At 39.1% G+C, this 25107-nt stretch overlaps 3 protein-coding genes across 3 annotated transcripts in view; 2 read left to right on the top strand and 1 right to left on the bottom strand.

Annotated features, from left to right (window-relative positions):
- LOC108547768 (Fanconi anemia group J protein homolog) overlaps positions 1 to 21794 on the top strand; it is a 100243-nt gene extending 78449 nt beyond the window's left edge. The window contains exons 3-14 of the mRNA XM_017900421.1: positions 2992 to 3030; positions 17549 to 17675; positions 18346 to 18447; positions 18518 to 18611; positions 18917 to 19135; positions 19225 to 19458; positions 19981 to 20295; positions 20411 to 20719; positions 20890 to 21222; positions 21296 to 21492; positions 21571 to 21622; positions 21687 to 21794. Of these exons, the coding sequence (XP_017755910.1) occupies positions 2992 to 3030; positions 17549 to 17675; positions 18346 to 18447; positions 18518 to 18611; positions 18917 to 19135; positions 19225 to 19458; positions 19981 to 20295; positions 20411 to 20719; positions 20890 to 21222; positions 21296 to 21492; positions 21571 to 21622; positions 21687 to 21794 (2129 nt within the window). The remainder of the gene's footprint in view (positions 1 to 2991; positions 3031 to 17548; positions 17676 to 18345; positions 18448 to 18517; positions 18612 to 18916; positions 19136 to 19224; positions 19459 to 19980; positions 20296 to 20410; positions 20720 to 20889; positions 21223 to 21295; positions 21493 to 21570; positions 21623 to 21686) is intronic.
- Positions 21795 to 22056: 262 nt separating this feature from the next.
- LOC108547778 (coiled-coil domain-containing protein 86) lies at positions 22057 to 22768 on the bottom strand. The gene is made up of 3 exons (XM_017900434.1): positions 22489 to 22768; positions 22203 to 22407; positions 22057 to 22137 (listed from the first exon to the last, which is right to left on the bottom strand). The coding sequence occupies exons 1-3, from the start codon at positions 22680 to 22682 to the stop codon at positions 22057 to 22059; spliced, it is 480 nt and encodes a 159-aa protein (XP_017755923.1). The 5' UTR covers positions 22683 to 22768.
- A 332-nt stretch (positions 22769 to 23100) lies between these two features.
- On the top strand, positions 23101 to 24651 carry LOC108547776 (protein HGH1 homolog). The gene is made up of 6 exons (XM_017900432.1): positions 23101 to 23203; positions 23295 to 23523; positions 23592 to 23825; positions 23905 to 24189; positions 24258 to 24419; positions 24546 to 24651. Exons 1-6 carry the CDS (start codon positions 23119 to 23121, stop codon positions 24649 to 24651), a joined length of 1101 nt encoding a protein of 366 aa, XP_017755921.1. The 5' UTR covers positions 23101 to 23118.
- The last annotated feature ends 456 nt before the right edge of the window (positions 24652 to 25107 follow it).

Below are 25107 nucleotides of genomic sequence, written 5' to 3'. Positions count from 1 at the left end.
ACCTGCTTAACTCGCGCATTCATCGTTCGAAATCAGCGAAACGGTCCATCAATAATCTCCCACAGTCGTTCCACCATGTCAACCCCCGGAACAACCCTTTCGCTCAATCCTCCCTCTACTAGAATACAAATCTGTACCCCTGTACCCGGGACCAACAGCATAGAAATCAATCTACGCTGCTGTAAACACGAGCATCGCACAAAAGAAGTATACACGTATAAAATCAAGGAATTCGAGTCACTCAATGTGTCGCCCCTTTCGTCCTGAGTACTCAAAGGATTCACCATCGACGATCTCTTTTAACCCTCGTATGCAGTACTTTATAATATATTACCTAAGTTCCGCGAGCACCAGTCGAAAATGTCTTAAAAAATATACGATTTTAAGACATATTTCTTTTAAAAATAAAAATATTTTTACCCCCACTGCTTTTCATTTTGTCGTGGAGTGTATCTAGGGTTACATGGAAGGGAGAAAAATATTATTCTGCAGGAATAATAATTTATTTACTAATAACGAATGGCAGAGGACACACAGAGGTATGTCAGTTTTGGAGTACTAAGAGGGTTGAACCGACCCTTGTTGAACGGATTAAAAATATCGAATTATGATAGATTATTTATGTTTAACTTATGTTAGTTATATATTCGACTCAGCTTTGACCAGCGTTCACCGTACTTCTCGTTTCGACAGTCAAATCGATGACACGTGTGTGGAAGTCGCTTCTAACCGCGAAGTATACAGGGTGTTTAAAAAATAGGATTCGAGGCTTCAATTAACATAGATCCAAATGCTAAAATTGTATGCTTAGGTATTGAATATTTAATAACAAATAATCACACATTTTTTAATCCCCTTATCAAGGACCTCGCATGATTTTCTTGCACGTGGTTGGTATCTCAAATTTATATCTTCGTACATTTTAACGAATTTGAAAATATCACACTGCACAGAAGCACCCTGTGCCTAATCTTCCATGCCCGAGTACCTCCACCTTCCTATTTCAAATAATAAAAATAATCGTAATGGAGGAACAAGGAAGAGGGGGTAAGGGGGTGGAGAAGAGGAGGAGGAGGAAAGTAGCGTATCTGCGGCTGCTCTCTCTCTCTCTCTCTCTCTCTCGGAGAGAAGGTTCTCCGGAAGGAGAAATAAAATTAATCCGCTCGCGGGTCACAAAAGGCGAGAGTGGGCGGACTCGCGGCGATAGAAACGAAACTCTTGTGGGCCTGGAAGAAGTCTCACGAGGTCGGCCGGTAAAAAGGGCGAAAAGGAGAGGAGAGAGAGAGAGCGTGTGCAAAAGCTTTTCCCCCGGCCTTTGGTCGGCGGCCTTTGATGATCCCATGCGCTAGTACAATGCGCGATCGTGCTCGTGCGCATTGCGATTAGTGTTTTTAATGCGCACATTGTATAAAGAGAAGGGCCCCGTTTCCCGTATCAGATGCGAGGTGGCTGGGACCAGTTATTAGGCCTCTGACAGGCCCATAATCCCGTCGGCTCTCCTAACGAAAAATATAATACCCATTAGCGGAGATCTTTTCAGTAGGCCTGGGATATTTTCTTTCGCCTCCTCCTCAGTTCAATTCCCACTCCTTTGATCTCTGTCTTTTTTCTTGCGGCGCGCCAGCATTCACTCTCCGCGCTCGTCCTTCCACTCTGCTACCCTTTCCTGGCCGCGCCATGTTTCGCCCTATCTTCGCCACCGATGCGTGCCACAGGGTGCTACCGGAACACGCGTCCCAACTTTCCAACGGAATCACCTTCGACCGATGCCTATCTGCGGCCCGGCTCGCTTCTGGACACGTTTGGGTCCACTGACTCGCGATTCACCACTCGGCACTTGAGTTTCTATGGAACCGACCTTTTCCGACCTCCCGGGACCGTTTCACAATTGCTTTTGTACGTGTCCACAGTTGCACCGTGATATCTAGAGTTTCACTTGGAGAATTCGGGACTTGGGTGCTTGGATTCTTGAAGTTCTTCTTCGACCTCGAGGAACGGTTTGACAATTTTCTTGGTGTATGTTGACAGTTGCACTGTGATATCTAGAGTTTCAGTTCGAGAATTGAGGATTTGGGTGCTTGGGTTCTCGAAAATGTGGCCTTCGATCTCGAGAAGCTTTTGACAATTGCTTTTGTGTATGTCGACAGTTGCACTGTGATACTTAGAGTTTCAATATGACCTCGAGGAACGGTTGACAATTTTCTTGGTGTATGTTGACAGTTGCACTGTGATATCTAGAGTCTTAGTTTGAGAATTGGGGACTTGGATGCTTGGATTCTTAGCAGGGTGGCTTTCTTCGACCTCGAGGAACGGTTTGACAATTTTCTTGGTGTATGTTGACAGTTGCACTGTGATATCTAGAGTTGGATTTTGAGAACTGAGAATTTGGGTGTTTGGGTTCTCGAAAGTGTGACCTTCGATCTCAAGGAACGTTTGACAATTGCTTTTGTGTATGTCGACAGTTGCACCGTGTTATTTAGAGTTGCAATTTAACAATTAAAGACTTGAGTGCTTGGGTTCTTGGAGAACTAGCTTTCTTTGACCTCGAATGAACGTTTGACAATTGCTTCTGTGGAAATTAATTATAGTTACACTGTGGTGTTCCAAGTTTGGTAAGTCTAAGCTAGAGTCCTTGGTACCTAGGTGTCTACGCAAGTGGCTTCCTTTGACCACGAGTGAACATCCTACAATTTATTTTTCTGGCAACCAACAAATGTACTGTGATGTTAGAAAGCCTTTGTGATGAAAGTGACCTTTAACCTTCCGCAAAAATTTTTGTTCCCTTTTATTACATGCAAACCTACAATTGTTGGTGTTCCAGGTTTAATATTGGGTACTTGGGGTTTTAAAAATTGACCTTTGTTCACTTCTCCCGAAAATTCGACGATTCTTTTATTTATAAACGAAAGAAGCGATAAAATAATCATATTTTTAAGTCTTTCTTGAATAATATTCCGACGAATGTCTAAAATCCTCTTCTCTCTGTTTCAGCTGAAGTGAGGAAGCAGATCGAATCGGGGTGTCGCAATGGTGAGTCACGATTTTTTATAAACATTTTGAAAAATACCAATTGTCAGTTTTTCGACGAAAAATCGTTCGTTGAAATTAATCGCAGTCGGAAATATAGTAGCAGTTCACCACGAGACGGTTCTTTCGAGCGGATGCAAGGCACCGTCCGCAGCTTCCAGCCTCTTGCCTCCATTGTGCCGGGCCGATAGCAGAAGAGCGAAATATTGCGTAACATATTCTTGCTCGTTCGGGCATAAAAACCCCCGGCGGTTATTATATTTAATAGAGCCGATTTTGCAACATCTGCGTTTTGTACGCCGGTCAAACACGTGGCTGGTTTTTAAAAAGAAAACGCTCGCCCGACCCGCATTGATTATCTCGAAAGAAAACAGGAACTTGTTCCGCCGACCTCCCCGTGCATCGGGTACCCCGTAGAAATAGCTTCGACCCTCTCGAAGGGTAAAATATTCTTAAACGATCCTCTCAGGTGAAGAAATCGAAAATCATGCGAGGAACTTCGAAATTAAATAAATTAAATAAATGAAATAATTATCAGCGAAAGAAGCTCTCTACGATAATTTCTAATTATTGTACGACACTCTTGCAAAAATGTCTTTCAAAAATTTAGTCGACCCATTCGTGGGTCACGAATTTTAATTAATTTCGATTTTTATAAAAATTATCTGAAATTTCCGCGCTGTAATACGTGTTTAATTTTTCACCTTTAATATTTGATTTATTATAATAATATTCCCGCAAGTGTCTTTCAAAACTTTAATCGAGCCATTCGTGGGTCACGAATTTTAATTAATTTCGATTTTTATAAAAATTATCTTATAGAAATTTTCGCGCTAAAATAAGTGTCTAATATTTAATCTTTAATATTTGATATTACAATAATAATATTCCCTCAATTGTCTTCCAAAAATTTAATTAAACCATTCATAGTTTACAAATTGAAATGAAATTGGGGGTTCTCTAAAATTAAAAGTTTTCTATAAATCTGTTAAAATTTTCGTGTCAATATACTTGTCCAATACTTCATCTTTAATATTCGATATTATAACACTAACATCCCCGCACGTGTCTTCCAAAAATTGCAAAAATCGAGCCATTTACAGGCCACAAATTTTTATCAATATCGCAATTTTCTAAAATCGAAAATTTTCTAAAAACCTTCCAAAATTTCTGCTCCAATACCTATCTAATTCGCGTTTAATATTCCAAAGAAAATAAATAAAATGCTCCGTTATCGATACGTGTCCTCGAGCCCGTATATTTTTAATCGCGAATTTCGACTTGGAAAATATTAACACGAATGATTTAACCCGAATAACAATTTTAACGAAAGACAAACCGCGCTGCATAATCGAAATTGTTTAGATTCGTAGTTTCGTTTATGTTCGAGCAGCCATAATGCGACAGTCGGGAGGGAAAATTGCAGGCGGCTATCGAATGAGTTTATTGCGAAATTAGAATGTTAAGTGATGTTGATGCACGGCCCGGCAGAGATGTAATGAATACCATACGCGGTTATTAATTTCGCCGATAATATGTAACGCATATTAATGTTGCGAATTCGATTGTAGTTTCATTTCAACGGTTACGAATGATAATGATCATCGTTAATTATGACACGAATTGCGAATCGAACGTCCTAAGGGGGCTTAGCCGGTACAAACGGATTGCTAATGCGATCGTTTGCTACCGTTTAATGCCTTCCAGCCCCAAAGTTGTCAAAAACAAACCCGGCTATACCTATCGAAATATGATCAAAACGCTCTAATTGATTCGGTTAATACAAATCGGCTTCGTTTCTTTACCACCCTCTACAATAATATTCCAAACCGCACCCTCTAGCGATCGCATGCAGACGACGCGATTTTTTTAAATTCCCATCCCTTCTGTGATCGAATTACACAGGGAAGTGTTTATCGGGGAAAGAAAAATTAATAGAAACAAATTTTATTTTGAAAAAGATTGTGCGGGAGATGTAAAAAGAAAATATATTTTAATACGTATACATAGGTACATATTTGTTTCGATATCGCTTTTAACACTTTGATTCAAAATTCACGGTTATTGTCATAATTGATTTCTCGATAACTCCCGCCATTCCATTTTTTGAGAATTCGTTTCCTCTTTGTTTGACACAGATAGGTCCGATATTGAATCGAATTTTGTAAATCGAGAGTTAGCTGTATCAGTGTAATTATTATTATCGAAATCGAACAACCCCTTCGATCGATCTCCCACCCCCGTTTCCTTAATTATAACAACAAACGCCGCATGTCGCGTATTTCCATTTTCAAAATATAGCCATTCGAAGTGCCGAACATCCAATTTGTGCTTATTATCATTGGAAAATATCAGTTCGTCGTTGTTGGTCCTAAATTGAAATTCGTTTTCGCAATAAATTTAAATTCCTTTAAACGGCAACACGGGTAACGTTCCCGTGCAACGGAATAGGTTCATCCTCGCACGTTCGTTTCTATTTCTATAGCGAGGATAAATCGCAGCGAGGGGGTGGTTTGGGGGAAAAACTATTCGCACTTGGAGCGGCGTCTCGCAACGCGGAGACGCATCGAACGCACGTCGAACACGCTTGGTAGCGGGCGCGCGGGCTGCGTGGGAAGGGTGGATGGGGTGGGTAATGTCGGGAAATGCAGCTAACGAAGTTTACGAAGACACTTAACGGAATTACGCCCTCGCCAGCAATGGCCTCTGCGAGTGCTGCTTTCCCCCCTGTCGGTGAATTCCCATCCCGAGCTGTGCTCGCGAGCCACCCTACCCGGCCGTTTCCCTTTCTGGTGGCAGGGGATCGTCGCGTTAATTACCGCGAGCGGAGGCAAGAAGCCGGGGAAAATCGCGGCGAGAGAGCGCATCATCGTCCTCGTGAATATAGTCCAGACTGGCTGGTGGCTGGCTGACTGGCGAAAGGTCGTGGAAGGAAAAGCAGCTGCTAGAAAGCACAGGGATGGGTGAGAGAGCGTGGGTGGGCGACGTTGGGTGGGCTGAGGGTGACTCTCGGGGCGAAACGAGGGAGGTTGGCTCGGTTTTGCGTCGAAGAAGGGTGTTATTGACATGGTGGGTGTCGCGTCGTCGGCCATCTTGGCCTGCTGCACCCTCTCCTCCGCTCGAGTCTCTCTGTACCGCGCTCGATCCCCAACCCACCCCACCACCCTTCGCACCCGATCCTCTCGCTCGCTCGCACAGCTCCGGCCGACCTTCCGTCTCTCTCGCGTCCAGGACATCCTTGTGTCCCCCTTGTGTCGAGTGACATTCGGGCTATACGCCCGGCCTAACCTGCCCGACAGACGCCCTGGGCCACCCTTTTCGACCAACCCCGGCGACGAGCTCCGTGGGTCCCGGGGGTTGCTTGTCGCCATGGCGACCGAACCCTCGCCCAACCCCGTCGACCAAACACCGGTTCCTGTCCCTCGGTACACACTTCCCTCTTCGTTTCTCGCTGTCTCTTTGCCTCCTCCTCGAAGCGTTTCCTCCACTCCGATTTTTCTCTTTCTCCGAGCGCCCGCGATAGTGGTAGTGGTAGCAGTCGCAGTAGCGCTAGATCATCCGCGATTCTTCGAATTCTTCCGCCATCCGTTGTTCCTTGCTCCGCTTCTTGCCTCCACGTCCTCTCGTCCTCTCGTCCTTTTCCTCGTCTACCTTCCCTCGCCTTTCCGTCCTTTCCTTCTCCCTTTTCCCGCGTCGGGCTTCCTTCTTCGCCTTCTCGCTCGTTCCCGCTTCCCTGTCGGTAAATATCGAACCACCGTCTCTCATTTTCGCTCGGCCGCCGCTCTCTCGTCGTTCGAGAAAAAGTAATATCGGCGGCGGTAAAGTATTTCCAGCGATGACCGCACCCCCTATCCGCTCCTCCATCCCGTCCCGCTTTAATACTCCTACTTTTCCTTTTATTTATGTATTTGCTCGACCTATTTCTTCACTTTCCACCGTACCTCGGCTGACTAAGGTAGGCATTTTTCTCTCTCCCGCTATTTGCTTTGCCCTTAAGCATTCTCGATTAGAAACTTCGGACTTCATCCTCTTGTATCCTCTGTATCCGGCATTCATCTTCGGTCCCTCTCTTCTGCCTTTATTTTCTTCCTGGATTGATATCGCTCTGCTCCTCTTATTTCTTTTATCGGTCATTTTATTCTCCTCTTTTCTCTTCTTCTTTTCTCTTGTAGAAATAATAAATTTGCGTGGAGAGCAGATTGGATGCTGCTTTTTCTACAATTTTCTGGACAGTTTAGGTTAGTCGGTGCTGACTTCACGGGTCACTGGGTGGGCGCAGAAGGCCGGTTCCCGTGCTAATGACGTATGACACGAGGGATGCTACTCGGCTGCAGCATTCTCCTCTTTGCCTGCTTTCTTCGCCGCACAGGAAGGCCTCGATCGCTACCCCCTTTGTTTGCCAACCTCCACTAGCTCCGCTCTTTCTCCACCCTGGACTGTTGCCGAGGGTTGCGATCACGTCGCTCCTCTTTGTCCAGGAATGTAATGATTCCTCGTCGCTTTTGTAGCGCGAAGAAACGCGGCTCGTGGCGTTTGTTTCGCAGCCAGTGGCGTATAGATTAGGCACACAGAGGTCTGTACAGTCGACTCCTTTGTCAGACGAGTTCTTACAACTCGATGAAGGCACTGCGACTACTGTTTTCGCGTAACACCGTTCCTCGAACAACGCGTTGCATGAGTCACTTGTACCCTGAACCGATTAACTCCGCGAAAATAAAATTAAAAATTCGCTTTGGATACGAAAAGTTTAGTACACGGTAGTTGAATGCGTTGGTAATTTAAAATTTAGAAATATTCAGGAAACAGTGTGGTCTAAGTCAAAATCCGAGAGAAGTAATTTTTAGTTTATATTAGAATAGTATAATGCTATTTTTTCGCAAAATAGCAAGAGATTGAGTTAGCGTTAGAAGGCAGCCTTAAGACGATTTTACAGCTAACTCACTAGCGCCACCGCGGCTCATAACTACTATACACGTTTACCGCAAATATCGTATACGTCGTTGAATTATTTTCTAATTTTACTGACCTAATCTTGGAACCTTTTTCTTACTACGTATGTGATATGGTCCCCGCGATATTGTTTTCACAAATTTTTTGAGCTAGGTCACTTTGATTGTATTTTATCTCGATTTATAACGCGAACGGGAACGGTAAAGAGAAAAATGTTTCTGCCTGGAATATCGATAATTCGGGGGCAGTTTTGAAATTACATACACCACATACATCGGGGTTACCGTTTCTAAGAAGCAGAGGGGGAAACTAGTGATCGAAATGGCGAAGAGGGGTGGAAAGCCGGATCTGTGAAACAGCAGGATTTTATCAGCTCCCTCCGTTCTTCTTCCTCGTTCCCTCGTCATCTTATTGTCTCTCGTCTTCGATTTTCGAAACGCAATCCCGTCGAACGATTCTCTCCTTCCTTGCTTTGTTCTCGCCGGCGGGCGATAAATGAAAAAGAGAGAGGAGGTAAGGAAAGGAAGAGACGGGAGAGGAGAGGATCGATCGCGGCCATTGTGCCGCGGGGACGGATTAGAAATTCTGCGATCCCGTGGCCGTCGACAAAGGGATTACGGGAATTTAAACGATTCGCCGTAGTTTACGGTGCATCGTGTCCATATGTCGCGCACATCGGCGCCGGCATTGTGTCGCCGGATCGCTTCGCAATTCGCTCGCGCAGCGGGTGCATCGCGAAAACGCGGCAATTTCAATGCGAACGTTTCTGCGATGCTGCGCCCGAATGGGGGCGACGCGAGCTCGCTGATTAATTCGCGAGATTTTTTTTTTTTCTCTCTCTCTTTCACCTTTTTTCTTTTTTCCCCCTTTTCTCTTTTTAATGATTCGCCGGCGACGAATATGGTTAGGGCGAATTTAAATTCTGGCCGAGCGAGTCCTCGAGTTCTTGAGTCCTTCGAGTGGTAGTCGGGGGTTTCACGATATTTTGAGACGGATTACAAATTTTTTCCCTTTTTTAATCATTCGTGTCGTCGACCAATATGATTAGGGCAAATTAAAATTCTGGACAAGCGAGCCCTCGAGATCCTGTGTCCTTTCAGTAGTAGCCAGGGTCTAAACGAAATTTTTATGCAATTCTGCGGGTATAATTTCATTATTATTGTTATTATTGTTAGAGCATAGGCACCAGCAATTTTCTTTCGAAATAGTTTGCATGCTAAATGAAATTAAATTTTACTAAGGTAGTTTTGTGTTATTATAAAGTAGATAGGTGTATTACAAAATAAGGGAGAAATTAATTTCTTCTAAATGTTTTACTTGCATATTATTATGTATATATATTAGGTGATATTAGGAGTTTAATTTATTTTACATTGCGAGTATAATGGTGATTTAATTTAATTTCATACTTGATAGTTTAAATTTAGGGGCAGAAATGGTAGCCTTGATAAAGCGAATTCAGAGATCTCATTTATTTCTAATATAGAGTCAATTTTATTTCTTATCATTTGTATGCTGGTCTCCAAATCTTTTCATATACATACAAATTTTATTACAAATTTCGTGTTATTCGAAATATCCTTAATCTTTTAGTTACAAATTCCACATCCCTCTCCGTCCTCTGATCATAAATTGCGAATTTTTATCTCGCTATATTCGAAACCTCCGTATCCGTTCTTCGTGGTCAAAGGATGAAAATGATTCTTGCTTCAAAAAAAGAAAAAAGCAGAAGAGAAAAATGTAGAAGAAAAAAGAAATGGCCTCGACAGGACCGATAATTGGGATCTCAGATCGCGGCTTCTTCCGGTGTTCTTAACGCGATTCCGGCTGGCGGAAGAAACGACGAAGAAAAATACGAGGTGAACCCCGAGGAGAGGTGGTTTTCTCATCGAGAGGACTTAGAGTATTTGTTGTCGACGACAGACGGGAAGAAAACGAGGGAGACGAAGGGGTGGGCCGGGGTTTGTGGAAGAAAGTCGAGGACCAATTAATTCGTGGCTGCGGCTTGATTTAGCAAATCGTTGCTAATTGGTTGGATTGCGGTGCTTCGCGAAACTTTATGGCTGGTCGAGACAAAAGCCATATCGATAGCACCAAGTCCCCGCTAATAATCTCTAATTCTCCGGCCAACTTCGGACAAAAGGAAGACCGGGGTGAGATTGCTGGAAATACGTCGATAAATACGTTTAGAATGGGGGTTGAAATGATTCCGGAAATAGCTGTTAATAATAATTGTTCCTCTGCGAGGATCCTCCTCTGAAACGATCCTACAAAATCCAGATGACGCTGCTATTGTTATGGCGAAAGAACGGCCCTTACTTGTATCGATTCCATGAAGCTTTATAATAGATTAACATCCACTTCGATTACGTTACGAGCACGTATAATCTTGCACATTACGAATCGTAATCGGAACCGACCGAGTACCCGAATGCACCGATACCGAAGCGATATATGAACCATGCACGGGTCAAATGAACCATGTGATCTCCACGGTGATTAACTCCGCTTCTCGAATTTGAAAAAATTTTCATACCGAAGCGATTCATCGATGTTTACTATCCCGCGTTTCAGATAAATTCCTGATTTAAAAGCCACCGAGTGTATCACCAAAATCGATATCCTTACCAATTTCGAGTGTTTGCGATAATTTTTCATTTATATTGAAGTACAAGTACGTGTATCGTGAATGAGCATGTAATTTAAGAATACTCCACAGTACGTACAAAAATTACACGTTCTGTAATTAACTATTGCGTTGTAAAGTTAACACTGCAGAGGAACAAAATTCACCGTTGTGTAATGAAATTATTATTATGGCAAAATAATTCGCAATTTTTTAAAATTTGCGATATATTTTTTAAATTTTTTCTCGACTTATTACTCGACATTTTCGTTAATTCCGATTCTTCGAAACAGTCTCGACCACGTACTGTAATTAATTATTGCATTGCAAAGTTACCAATGCAGAGGAACAAAATTCACCGTTGTGTAATGAAATTATTATTATGGCAAAATAATTCGCAATTTTTTAAAATTTGCGATATATTTTTTAAATTTTTTCTCGACTTATTACTCGACATTTTCGTTAATTCCGATTCTTGGAAACTGCCTCGACCACGTACTGTAATTAATTATTGCATTGCAAAGTTAACAATGCAGAGAAAGAAAATTCACCGTTGCGTAATGAAATTGTTATTATGGCAAAATAATTCGCAATCTTTTAAAATTTTTTCTCGACTTATTAATCGACATTTTTGTTAATTCCGATTCTTCGAAACTGTCTCGACCACGTACTGTAATTAATTATTGCATTGCAAAGTTAACAATGCAGAGGAACAAAATTCACCGTTGTATAATGAAATTCTTATTACGGCAAAATAATTCGCAATTTTTTAGAATTTGCGATATATTTTTTAAATTTTTTCTCGACTTATTAATCGACATTTTCGTTAATTCCGATTCTTGGAAACTGCCTCGACCACGAAAGGGGATACCGTAACATTCCGTGCAATTGTATTTAAACGAATCCCTTTGCACCCTTAACTTTTTCGGCGAGAAAACGTCTCGATGTTGAATATTAAACTCGGCTAGAATATTACGGAATTAATAGAAGGCAGAGCTTTAATTCAGCCCTCTGCGCTGGGAAATTTTTCCCGGGCAAAAAGAATGTGCCGATATTTGATATCAAATATTAAACGTTCACGAGATTAATATCCCGCGAATTTGAAGAATCGCCGTTTTGCAAACGGGGCGCCCCTGTACATCTTATTTTCCCGGAATAATCGCGCGGCCGGCGATAACGGATATTAATTAGCGATCCGATGGGACCCCGGGGGCCCGGTGTTTCAGATGCAGGAATCGAAGAATCGACCGCTTTATGCTCGCGAATCAACTGTTTATTTATTCGCGATACGTGGCCGGTGGGTGGGAACGGGAGATACGGAGCGAGTGATCGACGTGAAACGAGTTCATTCATACTCGCCGCGATGAATGGAAACGAAATACGCCACGGGACACGACACCGTATTGTTCCCGTCCATTTTCTACCTTTTTTCCCGCTCTTTCCCCCTTAATTTCTGCTTCCTCCTCCATCGGAATAATTCGCTGATAAGGAAGCACAGTGGACGGATTCATTTTCGGTTGCCCGATGACGCGGGATATTATTCCGGTCATCTTGACCTCCATTTCGTTCCACGATTAATATCAATTTAGACCCGCGTGACTCCGTTTATCAATGAAAATACAGCGCTTATCTTTGCATCCGATTTTCATTTTCGAACAATCGTGCTGTATTTTTCTATTTTTCCTTGATTGATGATTTTTCTGGAAATTGTTCCGGTTTAATTGATTAACTAATTTATTTATTTATTCGTGAGTTGAAAATAATCTTCCAGTAGCACAATAATATTGATATGGGAAATAAATACGATGGTAGAGTTTGAAATTATATACAGGGTGTCTCGCTGTAAATTAAATGGAGGATTACAGGGATTTTTATTGACATTTATTTTATATATGGATATAATTACGAGGAAGAAATTTGGAGATCATTTTGAGGCCACTTCGTGTTTTTTAAATAGAATTGTTTCCGTTTTTGGTGTCATGAAAGTATGGAAAAAGAGAAGTAGAGAAGGACTTTGATTTTTTGACGTGTCCCTTTAATTTGGGGGTTAGGAGTATATCATGCTTCCAAAAAATTAAATTTTGATGTGAATAGAGGGAATGAATATTGTTATTGTTGTTATTATTATGGGGTGTTGGGTGGATTCACGCGAGGACCAATGAAAAAGTAACGAGGCTCTAATGAGTTGGTGGATGGGAACAGAGAATCGATGTTGATAGTTAATTAATATAATTGGAGAAAGCCCAGTTTAGTGGACGCGGTGTAATAAATTTCGAAATACCACCACGAGGCGATGAGTATTTTGGTGCATTTATGCTACCGACAAAGCGAAACGATAGTGTTTCCTTAATTTGCAATACTATTTATAATGTATAATTAACACATTGTTGACGAGTTAACTCGTCCTTTCCTGCCCAAACGTTGTTAACCGATGGCGAGTTAACTCGTCATTGCATTATCTATTTCAATTTATGAAATCCAGGGCGATGTAGAATATGGCGTATAAAAGTGATTTTGAAAATCGGATTACAAAATAATAGCCGGTGACATGACAGTTTCTGTGTAAAATTACCGGTCAACAAAGTGTTAATAAATATTCCTGCATTCCACGTGCTAGTAAATACTAGTAAATAATATAAATAATAATTAATAATCATATATACTAATAATAATATAAATAATAATTAACCAAACACTGTCGTTACCTTCATCCATTATTAACCTTATCCTCTTAACTGGGAATGACATCTTAACCCTTTGCACTCGACGCTTTTTCCATTCCAGAAAAATAGTAGTTCGAAGATTTCTGCCATAAAGTCGACGATATTTTGAAATCGGTAAATAAGAAATCGTATGCAAATTAAGACGTAGAATTATTTTACTTCGATATTCCACGCATCGTTGCATAATTGTAAATTTGATATATTAATTAACATCCATCTTTAGAATCTGTTTAAATGGTGACTGAGAGGCGCCTCTCGAGTGCTAAGGGTTATTTCGTCATGGGACCCAAAAGACCCAAAAAATGACACACTACATCAATATCACTGCATGCCATATTTGAGACTGCACCATACAGTTTCCAAAATTAATTTTTAATTATATTCTTTTAAATACCAATAACATGTACTTTGAAATCCCTGTTGTTGTTTAATAATAGTACAAATTGCAAACTCCAAATCGTTTCTTTTTTTATCTTTTTTCTTTCCAAATGGACCTTTACCCTGCACAATGGTCGAATCGTGAATCTATTATCAGCTTCGAGTTATTCCATCGAAACTTCCACGCGGAACGAAGCCTCTCGATGCGACCGTAATTCCATCCGCAATAATTAATCCCTGTAATTCTGTCAAATGGCGACCAAATAAATTGGAAAAAATTTCGAAATAATTGGAAAAGAGAAGAAAATTGGAAGAAGCATTTCCCAAACGCATGATTCGTGGTGGAAGCACAGGCTGAACGTCTCCATCGATCTCTGCTAGCTCTAGCACGAACGCAACAACCCGCAAGTGTCCGGACGTCGAGGGCGTAATTCGATGGCGACGTTAAAGGGGGCGTCTCTCAGGGGTGCGATAACTTTCGGCGTCGACTGTATCGCTGGATGATACCCCCTCGGGGTTTTCTCCCCTCGGGTGTTGGGGTGTGTTTCGTTGCCTGGCAACGACACCCTCAAAGTCCCCGCTCTGATTGGCCCCGTCCCGCTTCTTCCTGTCTTAGCCTCTCTCTTCTCACCCCCTTCGACAATCAGCCAGCCGCGACCGTGCCTCCTATCGACGATCAAAACCACCCTTCTCGTCGCTGTAGTCCCTGACTACCCTCGCCGCGTGGCTCCTCAGCGACGAAAATGGAAAGTCGGACACCTTTCTCGTCCTCCATCCAAACGAATTCGATTAACTTCCATGGGTGTCCTTGATTTTTAACGCTGCAACTTTAAACACTGAAGTTTCTAACATTTACGTGTAACTTATAGAGCTGGAATTACCAAGGAAGTCTATATGAATTGTTTTAGGGATAAAATACGCAGCTGCTTTCGATAAACTTAATATTGACTTTAATAAAATTAAATGTTTTCCCAATTTTATTGTGAACGACGTGTTATAGATATACTGAAGCTGAATAATATTAATTATTTGTTTGTAATTAACCTTCCACGAGGAAGCGTTTTAAGGCAGCCTTAAGACAATTTTTCGTTTAACTCACTAGCGCCACCACGGTCCGTATCTCCAGTAAATGTAATTATCGATAGAATCTTGGAATTTTCTTCTTACTACTTCTCTCATTCACGATACTATTCATCCAAATTTTCCGATTGTTCTCGGGAAAGTGTTTAATCGTGGATTATTCGATTTTCTGTTTTCTCTTCTTTCTTTTTTCCGTTTTTTCCTCTTTAAGATCGCTAATTTACATGACAAATCTCTCATCTGTATTCAAATAAATTCCCTTAATTTTCCATTCCATTTCATTCCGAATTCCCAGGATAAAAATAAAATGGAAAATTAGAAGTGCAGAGGGTTAAGTACGAATTTTCAATAGCAATTGAATCGATATTTGTTTTCTTTTCTCTCCTTTATTCTTTTCTTTTCCCTTTTTAAAATTTCTCATTTATCTAGGAATTCTCCTATCTGTCTCAAACAAATTCTCCTAATTTCCCATTCCCTTTCGTTCCGAATTGCCGAGGTAAAAAGAAAATGGCGAATTAGAAGTACGAGGGAATAAGTAGGAATTTTCAGTAGCAACTGATAAATTACTTTCTATCGTAGAGCTTCAATCGTTTCGACTCTCTCCAAGGACCTACTCTAAGAATCCCCTTCGAGTTCCACATTTCGTTTGTTCTACGGAATCGCTTGAAAGTTTCTGCTACATCCCCAGTGGAACTCGAACGTTAACTCGACGGAGCGATCCATCCAGCCACAAGCGACACTCTAACGATTCAACCTTATCAAACAACCATATCGAGCTACTGCCTACTCGTCCTTTTTCATGAAAAAAGGCTCGCGAAGAAGCACTAATAGAACGAGGAATATTCACCGTTACCGTCTCATCCCGTAGGAATAAGTTGAACTCTCGAGGACCGATCGTCGAAATCCGCTTACGAAATAAACATCCACCCGTTGCCTTTCATCGTCATTTACGATCATTTCTATTTTTCTGACTCGGTAAATCGAGCCACGAAAGGATTAAACCACCGCGCCACCCCTTCATGCTCCTTCGCCGACCCATCTGTGTTCCTTCGAGTAGCCGGCCGCTTTTGTCGACATCCGGCGAGAGGGTGGATAAAACCACCCCTATTGATCCCGCTCAATGGATTCCCTGCCCTTTCACCTGCCACCGATCCCGCTGTTTTGACATTCCTCTCGCTCGTCCTCGCTCGTTTCACGGCATTAATAGAGCGGGACGAGAGAGACCGGGATGGAAATAGATGGAGCAACGAGCCTGGTGTTCCCTTTCTCTGTCCGTGCCGCGGAGGAGATCCTTTCAGCGGCGAAGAACTTCCTAAATAAGCGTAATCCTTTTCAGTTAGTCGAGGCAGCCCCTTAGAAATCGCTCGCGTCGAGGATGCGCCCCGGGATCATGCGAATTCGATGAAAGATTCCTGTCCCTTTTCCTACGTTTCTCCTTACCCTCATTTTTTCCCCGTCTTTTTTTTATTTTTTTTCTCTCCTTCTCTCTCTCTATTTCTCCGGTTTTTGTTCTCCGTGTACCTGGAAATGAATCGCCGGATTTTTGCTCGCCCCCTCCCCAGCCGCTTGTTCGCGTCCTGTATAGAAGATAGAAGGATTCGCGGCAGGGTGGGAAGGGGTTGTAGATGGAGAAATGGACTTGTTGGAAGCTCGCGAGGATTAGAGTGGGGTGTTTCTACGACTGGAATGACGTTTTCGGGGTAGATGGTGGCGAGTTAATGGAGGATGAGTTCCAGGAGAAAGATACTTGGGGGAAAGTGAGGGTCTTCTACGTTTAGCTTCGTGACATATTGGACAACCTAAGTCATTTACCTGTCATAACTTTGAATCCATACTCATCGCTCGATTTAACAACGTTAACCAATTGTGCTGGAAAGACGTGCCACGCACGTCGTAATGCTTTTGTCGCAGGGCTATAACAACTCAATAGGATTTTCCTCTCTTATTTATGTCAAGAAATTAGCTCACCACGATATTAGTCGAAAATGTCAATATAATTGAATTTTCCAGTCAAATTCTCTTGTTAGTTGGATTTTATTCTAGAGATTTAATAATCGAACATTTTTTAATTTCTGAAATAAATTTATTAAGAAATTTTTATTTATTAATTAGAACAGTTTTAACTATTTCTTATTCATTTCGAGTTATAATAATTTTATTAAGTGGTATACACGTCGTCAGGCAATTGTCACAGAAACACTGGACCGTTCTGGCACACGTGTCTGTGAATTTCTTGCCAGAGCAAGTGGTTAAAAAGAAGCAGAGAAATCTCTGATATTCTTTTTGTTTATAATGTGCTCGATGGTCTTATAAATTGTTCTGACATATTAAAAAAATTCCCTATCAATGTTCCAACTTTTCATTTAAAACGATACAACTTTCTTCATGTACAACATAAATGCATACCACTTTTGCATACCACTCAGGTATTAATAAAATGATTATTAACGTTAACAACATTTATCCTATCCTAGATCTATTCAACCAATCTCTTCACTCTATAAAATAGTTAATAGTAAAAATTTATTTTCCTCATACTTATACACATCTCTTCTGTTTGTATATTTGTATATTTATTTTTATTTGTTACCATTAATTTTATATCTCAATGTAATAATTTTCTTCTAATTTTTCTAATGGGTTAATCCCGTATAAATAAATAAATAAATAAATTATTGGCTTTCCTGGATTATTTTCAATGTGTAATTTCTTGGATTATTGGGAAAGAGGTTTAGATAATTATGTTAATCGAAATTCGTTTCAGATGGACCGACAACGCGGACTGAAGAGAGTGGGGACCATCCTGGTTGCTCGGGCATGAAATGCGCGGACAAGCTGGATGATTGTTCGGAGTATGGCAAGTTTGAGGACAAGATGGAGGAGAAAAAATCGTGAGATTTTGCTATTTGATTCCTTAAAATTCTTTCAATAAAATTCCAAATTGTTTAACCCTTTGCGGACGGAACGGTTTTGAGTAAAGGGGGGCCGTGGGGCCCGGCCGCTGCATCGGTAGTCGTTAAAAATTAAAAGCGCTCGTTTCTACTTAAACGCGATTTTTGTTTATAATAACACTGGCAATAAGAACATAAAACAGTCCTTCGTACCATTTAACTTGGGACGGTCCTAGGGCCTCAACAGCCGCCTCATATACGTGTTTCTCGGCCATAGCAACGCGTTTACGTGGGACACATTTGTGAGTCCTTCGACCCTATCAGTTGTTTTCGCCGAAAGCAAAAGGTTAAAGGGAAATTAATCCTTTGCACTCGGCTATCTTTTCGTTACTGAAACATAGTAATTCGAAGGCTTTCTGCCATAAAGTCGATAATATTTTTAATTTTAATTGTAAGACGTAGAATTATTTTACCTCGATATTCCAAATTGTCGATGAACAATTTTAAATTCGAGATATTAATTAACTAAATAATTAATTTGGAATCTGATTAAATAGCGACTGAGAGTCGCCTCTCGAGTGCAGAGGGTTAAAATATTCGTCTAAGGAGATCCAGCTCTTCTAGATTTTGTTCCACTGATCGATTTTGTTAATTTCGATACGTGTTTCAGGGATAAAGTGAAGATCTCGAAGATATATTACGGCACACGAACGCACAAGCAAATCGAGCAGGTTGTGAGGGAGTTGCAGAAGACTTGCTATAAGAACAAAAAGTAAGGAGCTTCTTAGATCAAAGATTCGTAAGTTTGTATAGAACACGTATTCATTTTGATCATTTTTCAGGATGACCATTTTGAGCAGCAGAGAGCACACTTGCATCCAGGATTCCAATAAGAATAAGACCGAGCTTTGCAACGAGCTGCTGGACCCTACCAAGGTTTGCTTCCACTCGGATTCCAAAGCTAATCAGTTTGTAATAGTTCGTGGAATCTTTCTCGAGGCTAGCTCCAACGCTTCGTCCATGAAATTCGTGCCAAGAAATTTTCTAATTTTCCTGAAAGTCTTTGTAAGAAAATTCCGTGAGAAATTTTCTCCGAAAGTCTGTAAGAATTTTCTTGATAATTTCCCGAAGAACATTCTTGGAATTTTTTCGCAAATTTTCTTTCGAACGAATTTCTTCTGTATTCCACGAAGTTAAGGATGAATCTTTCGAGGTAAAAATAAGAAAATATTCTTGTGCAGGCCAATGGCTGTCCATATAACAACGAGCTGAACAAAAGGAACTCCTCGTTTTATTTCACGGTAAACAAATTGGGCCCAGTATGGGATATCGAAGACCTGGTGGCCATTGGAAGGGAGAACAAATGGTGTCCATACTTTGGTGCCAGGAATCTAATGGAATTCGCGGACATCATATTCTGCCCTTATAATTACATCATCGATCCTGATATTCGTGCATGTGTGGGTCTATTTGCTAAGAATAAAATGTTTTATTGCTCCTTGGATTTCTTAATTGCAAAGAGTAACTCGATATTTTGTAATTTATTCAGATGCAACTCGATCTGAAGGACCAGGTGATCATTCTGGATGAAGCTCATAATATCGAGGACATTTGCAGAGACGTTGCGAGTGTTAGTTTTCGGGAGGATCACCTCTCAGGTGCTGCAAATGAGTGTGAAAGCATCACGAAACAGAGATTGGAGGATTTTGCGACTTATAGTACCCTTAAATCGTACATTTTCAAACTAGTGGAATTTCTAAAAAGCATACCGTTAAATAAAGTAGTGAGTTGTTTAATTAAAAAATTATTTGTTCAGATTAAAAGCTAGATAAATTAAAAGCTAGATCAACTAATTTCTAACTTAGGATATTTGTTATTTATACAATATACATAAAGTCCATTGCTCTAGTATTCAATTTAAATTTTGCAATCATTAACACTAGAATTACTGACCTGTATTGCGTACTAATATAGTATACATATATGTATTTAGAGTATTAATAATTATGAGATAATAATTGAATTAGTATCGTGAAGATAAGTAGGTATATATAATTACATTTTTATGTCAATAGAAAATAAAATTAATTCTATTAAAAGAAGCTATATGTATTCAGCAATTTCATGAACAAAAGGAAACCAATTATATTAACTGGTTTAGTAATTCTAGTGTTAAATTTTACTCTTTTAATTTTCTTAAATTCATTACGTTATTGTAAAATAATAAGTTATTGTGATAAATAATTTCTTGTAATTATATTTTATGTTTACCCAAAAATTACATGGTATATATTATTTGTAATAGGATTATAACAGTGACAATCTTTCGAGTCCGTACTGGACCGGTGTAGAACTGTTAGAATTATTTAACATGCATGAGCTTGGGGAATCCACGTATTCGACATTCCTGGTGGCTTGCAAAGCGGCACTAGCGGACGTAGAGAAAGAGAGAGAGGATAATAGAATGCTCGTGCAGAAAAATACGAAACCGATCATCTCAGCCGGCACCAAAATCATAATCGAGCATTTAATGTTCGCTATCCGAATGATCACCTCCAAGGGACATGTAAACGATTATAGAGCGTGTGTAACTGAAAGTACAGTGAAGGATTTCAAAATGGTGAGGGATCTGATCTAATCGGATTAGCTTTAATTACCCCCAAAAATTCCAGTCTCTGAAAAAAATTATACTTTCGAAGGAATACTGAATCCTCAACCTTTCTCCGGAATTTTAGGCTACTGACAACACGTGGTTATCTGCAAAGAAATTTGAACAACGTGTACGAACCTTAAAACTGTTGTGCATGAATCCTGGCGTGATCTTTTCACCACTTGCTCAGAATGCCCGCTGTATAATCCTTGCGTCTGGCACTTTGACCCCGACCGCATCATTTCAAAGTGAATTGGGCACGTCGTTCGTACACGTGCTGAACACAGGGCACGTGATACCCAAGGAGCAAGTTTACGCGACCTGTGTGCCAAAAGGTCCAAACGGAATTAATCTGAGGGCGAATTATCAAGCTGTAAACAGTTGGACCTTCCAGGTGAGCGTTTCTAAATGGTTATATGTCCTATTCTGATGTTTCTATTGATTTCTTCTTAGATTTAAAAGTCGAACGTCATTTCTGCTATTGATATTAAGGAACAATTTCAAGTACTCCAACATAGCGTCTCTTTGTTTAAGATATGTGTTACATGATTTTATATCTCCTAGGATGAACTAGGCCAGGTATTACTAGATGTCTGTGAGTCGGTACCCCATGGAATCCTTTGTTTCTTCTCCTCCTATAATGTCATGCACACGCAAATAGGGAGGTGGAAGAATAATTCCATCTGGAACAAGATCACCAATGTCAAACAAGTATTCACAGAACCCCGTTATAGCAATGATCTTACAGCTATCATGAATGAATATCGCGAAGTGATAGAGAATACTTCAGATGGACCAAGAGAAGGAATCACTGGAGCTCTATTTCTGGCAGTTTTCAGGGGAAAGGTTGCAGAAGGAATTGATTTTAAAGACAACGAAGCTCGTTGCGTAGTCACCGTGAGTTTTCACCATTAAAATCGTTCGAGTGTAACTAAAAAATCACAAAAAGATTTGTAATGTCGTTTCATAGGTTGGAATACCATATGGAGTAAGAAAAGATCCTGTAATTGATATGAAAATAAAATATAATGACACAAATAGCACGAAAGGTTTGTTAAGAGGTTCAGGCTGGTACTGTATTCAAGCTTTCAGAGCTTTGAATCAAGCATTAGGTCGTTGTTTGAGACACGTTCACGACTGGGGAGCCGTGTTGTTGGTGGATGAGAGGTTCGTGTAATTTAATAAAATGTAAATGGGAACTTTTTGTTACAAATATTTAGTACTATCGATTTATTACTGTTTTAGATTCTTAATGCAGGAAAACAAGCAATACCTTCCAAAATGGGTGAAAACAATGGTACATTTTTTATCATATTGATTTAGTATCGTTTTAGTATTTCTATTACGTAATTTATTTACAGTGGGTCACAGAAAATGAATACAATTTGAATGAAAATCTTCAGAAGTTTGTGGCAAGGCAGAAAGCAAGAGAAAAAAAAACTTTAACTTTGGAGATGTGTAGCACTTAAAAGGCTGTGTACATTTAGAATTCTAACGGTATTATATTTTAATTTTTATGGGTACATTATATATAACACAAGAAGTCTAATGATAAGAAACATGCTATAATAAGGTATAAGTCAATTGCATAGTAAAAAAATTTAAATCATGCATCATTAAATAATCTTATGCTTTATATATGTTACTAGTATTGTTTCTTTTTATTATAAAATAATATTTTTTAAGATTACAAATAAAATATTACAAGTAACTACAATATATTCAAGTTTTTTAAAGATTAAGCGTGTCCCTCTTTTCTATCATCCTGAGATGCTTCTTCTTAATCTTCTTTAATTTTGTAGTATTTGTAATCTACAAATAAACATTATATTAGTCATTTGTGAAAATTTAATTCGATATTATTCAATAATACTTACAACTTGTACAATTTCACTCTTTTTCTGATTCTCTATAGCACGTTTCAAATTAGCCCTCCTTCTCTCTTTTTTTGCCTCTTTCTGTGATCGTTTTTCGGCCTTTATTGCTCGTGAAATTTCCTTAACATGCTTCAGGTTTTCTCTTCGCTTCTGCTTTTTATCAAAGGACAATCGTATGCCGCGTGTTTTGACGATAGATGAGAATCTGTTTACAAACGAAACATAGCCCAAAACAAACACTGATTACTTTGAACAAGGTTAAATGTATATTTTTCTTTCTACAAACTTTTTCTTCGGTTCCTTCCATATTCTACCAGACTTCGGTTTGCCTTTGGGAATTTGTTGCTCCAATGACTTCTCTTTCTTAACTCTTAGTCTAGTGGACGCACGATTGGAAATGCTTGGGATATTTGTTTCTACAGCATCTGATTTCTCATTTAGTATTTCTTCTGCTGTAATTACCTTTTCCTCCGTTGTCATTTTCTTATGAGTGATTTTTACTTCGGTAATACTATAAACAAACACTGTCTTATTGTATACAAATAATCAAAATAGGTTATGGATTACGCGTGTATACAGCCATTTTGAAAATTAATAAAATTTACCGTAGTGACATCTATTAACAAAAGCTGGAAACTTCTAGCCAAACTCAATTGATAACTACTTTTCTACTTAAATAGTATATTTAATTATTTTTTTAATTAGATATAGTTATATTTTAGCTATTCTTCTTTAATGCTATTCGTTCAAAGTAAATTTTGTAAATATTTCTTTGAATATCTTTAAATTTATTTACTACCTGTAGATAAATGTGTTGTCCTGTTTGCCCCTTTTGCTGTTAGATGTCACTGTAATCGATTTATACACTTATGTTATTATTCTACAATTTTTTATTGCGAGCAGTTATTTAATTATAATGGAATCGCTTCAAGAAATATGTCAATACTTAAAGCCAAATATACGACTAGATCTAAAAACTATTGCATTAGAACATGTTCTCAGTAAGTACTCGTAATCAAAGGATATTTTATAACCTCAAGCTTGTTTTTAACCTCCTATATTTATTAATTTTTATATTTATTGAATAATCAGGTATAACTGGAACTACCGAAGGACGAGAACTACTATTAAAGCTTCCAGATTTATTAACGCAACTAATTGCTTTGATTCAAGATTCTTCTACTGCAATTTCCAAAGATGCAGCACTAGCTATAATAAATATAACTGCAGACGAAGGAGGAAGCAACGCATTTCTGTTAATTTCAGAAACTGAACCAAAAGATGGAAAATATAATTATAATTTAATTCATGTTTGTATTAGGTAGACATGTTATTAATTAATCTAATTTATATCTTTCTGCTTCTTTTAAATTATTGTTTTTTATATAGGTTTATAATGGATAAAGAATGTATTTTAGCAGACCCATGCTGCATGATACTTTCTAATATGACCAGACCATTACATTTGGTGGATAGAATCATAACACTTATTGAAAAAAGTGGTTATTCGTGGGACAAAATTGTGGCGGCATTCACTGCTAAACAGTATAATAATACTGGAGCCAAACTTCACTATTTAGGTCCAGTTTTTAGTAACCTCAGTCAATCTTCACATGTAAGGAGGTAGGGTAATCAATTATTGTTTTCAATTTAGATATTGTCATCAATTTATATTCTCTTTCAAATTTATCATACAATATAGGTATTTAATGGACAAAAATCGTAGTGTCATTCAGAGGCTACTCCCTTTCACAGAATATGAAGATAGCTTAGTAAGACGTGGTGGAATTGTTGGTACATTAAAGAACTGTTGTTTTGATGTAGAAAATCATGAATGGTTATTGAGCCCTGAAGTAGATATTTTATCATATCTTTTGTTGCCATTGGCAGGGCCAGAAGAGTTTGATGATGAGGACAATGATAAACTGCCAATTAGTTTACAGTATTTGCCAGAGACAAAGCAAAGGGAGCCAGACTTAGATATTAGGTACACAAATATTTTTGAAATATCAACAATAGTTTCAAATAAAGATTCTTACCTTTTAATTGTTTTAGAATCATTTTGTTAGAGGCCTTAACTCAACTATGCGCGACGAGGAAAGGAAGAGAAATACTGAGAACAAAAAATACTTACGTAATACTCAGGGAATATCATAAATGGGAGCAAGATAAAACTGCATTGTTATCTTGCGAAAATGTTGTTGATATTTTGATTAGGTACTAAATATTATTAAATACTGCAAAATAATATTAAGCACTAGTTAATTAGAGTAAATGGTTTTATTTTCGTTAAATTTTTATATTTCATGGTGCTATTTGTAACAAATGTTGTGAAAATTTTAGGACTGAAGAAGAAATAGGTTTGGACAACTTAAAAAATGTAGAAATTCCCATAGAGTATACAGAGAAATTCCATAAGATGGATCAAGATTTTATTAATAGTACATGATGAACTATTGGTACAATAATAGGAGCTGTTTTATTGTTTTATACATATTGCACAAGCTGTACATATTATAATAGAATGACAATTTACCTCAGCGAAAAACGAGGCTGCGCGTGATATTGCACTGTTCCCTTGTTTCGTTTGTTATCCTATTTTTAATTAAATTATCAGGTCCTGTGTAGCAACAGAGGAATGATAAAAATCCATACAAATATAGAGTCAATCACATTCAACTAAGATCTTATTTAAAACAAAATTACTATACTAAATTTGATTAGTTGTTATTGCCAATTTTTCCCACACAGGAATAAAATTACTTTAGAAAATAATAGAAGAATTTTTCATCTCAATAGGTCTACTTGAATCTGTGAATGATTATTAAAAATACATAATTGAAAGAAAGAAAGATTTACAAGTGGTAATACAGGTACTTGTAATTTATTCGTATGCACGTTACCG

The sequence above is a fragment of the Eufriesea mexicana genome, unplaced genomic scaffold, assembly GCF_001483705.2.
Source record: "Eufriesea mexicana isolate 0111107269 unplaced genomic scaffold, ASM148370v2 scaffold1223, whole genome shotgun sequence".
Lineage (NCBI taxonomy): Eukaryota > Metazoa > Arthropoda > Insecta > Hymenoptera > Apidae > Eufriesea > Eufriesea mexicana.
The sequence above is the reverse complement of the archived record's forward strand: the minus strand, read 5'-3'. Positions and strand labels throughout refer to the sequence as shown.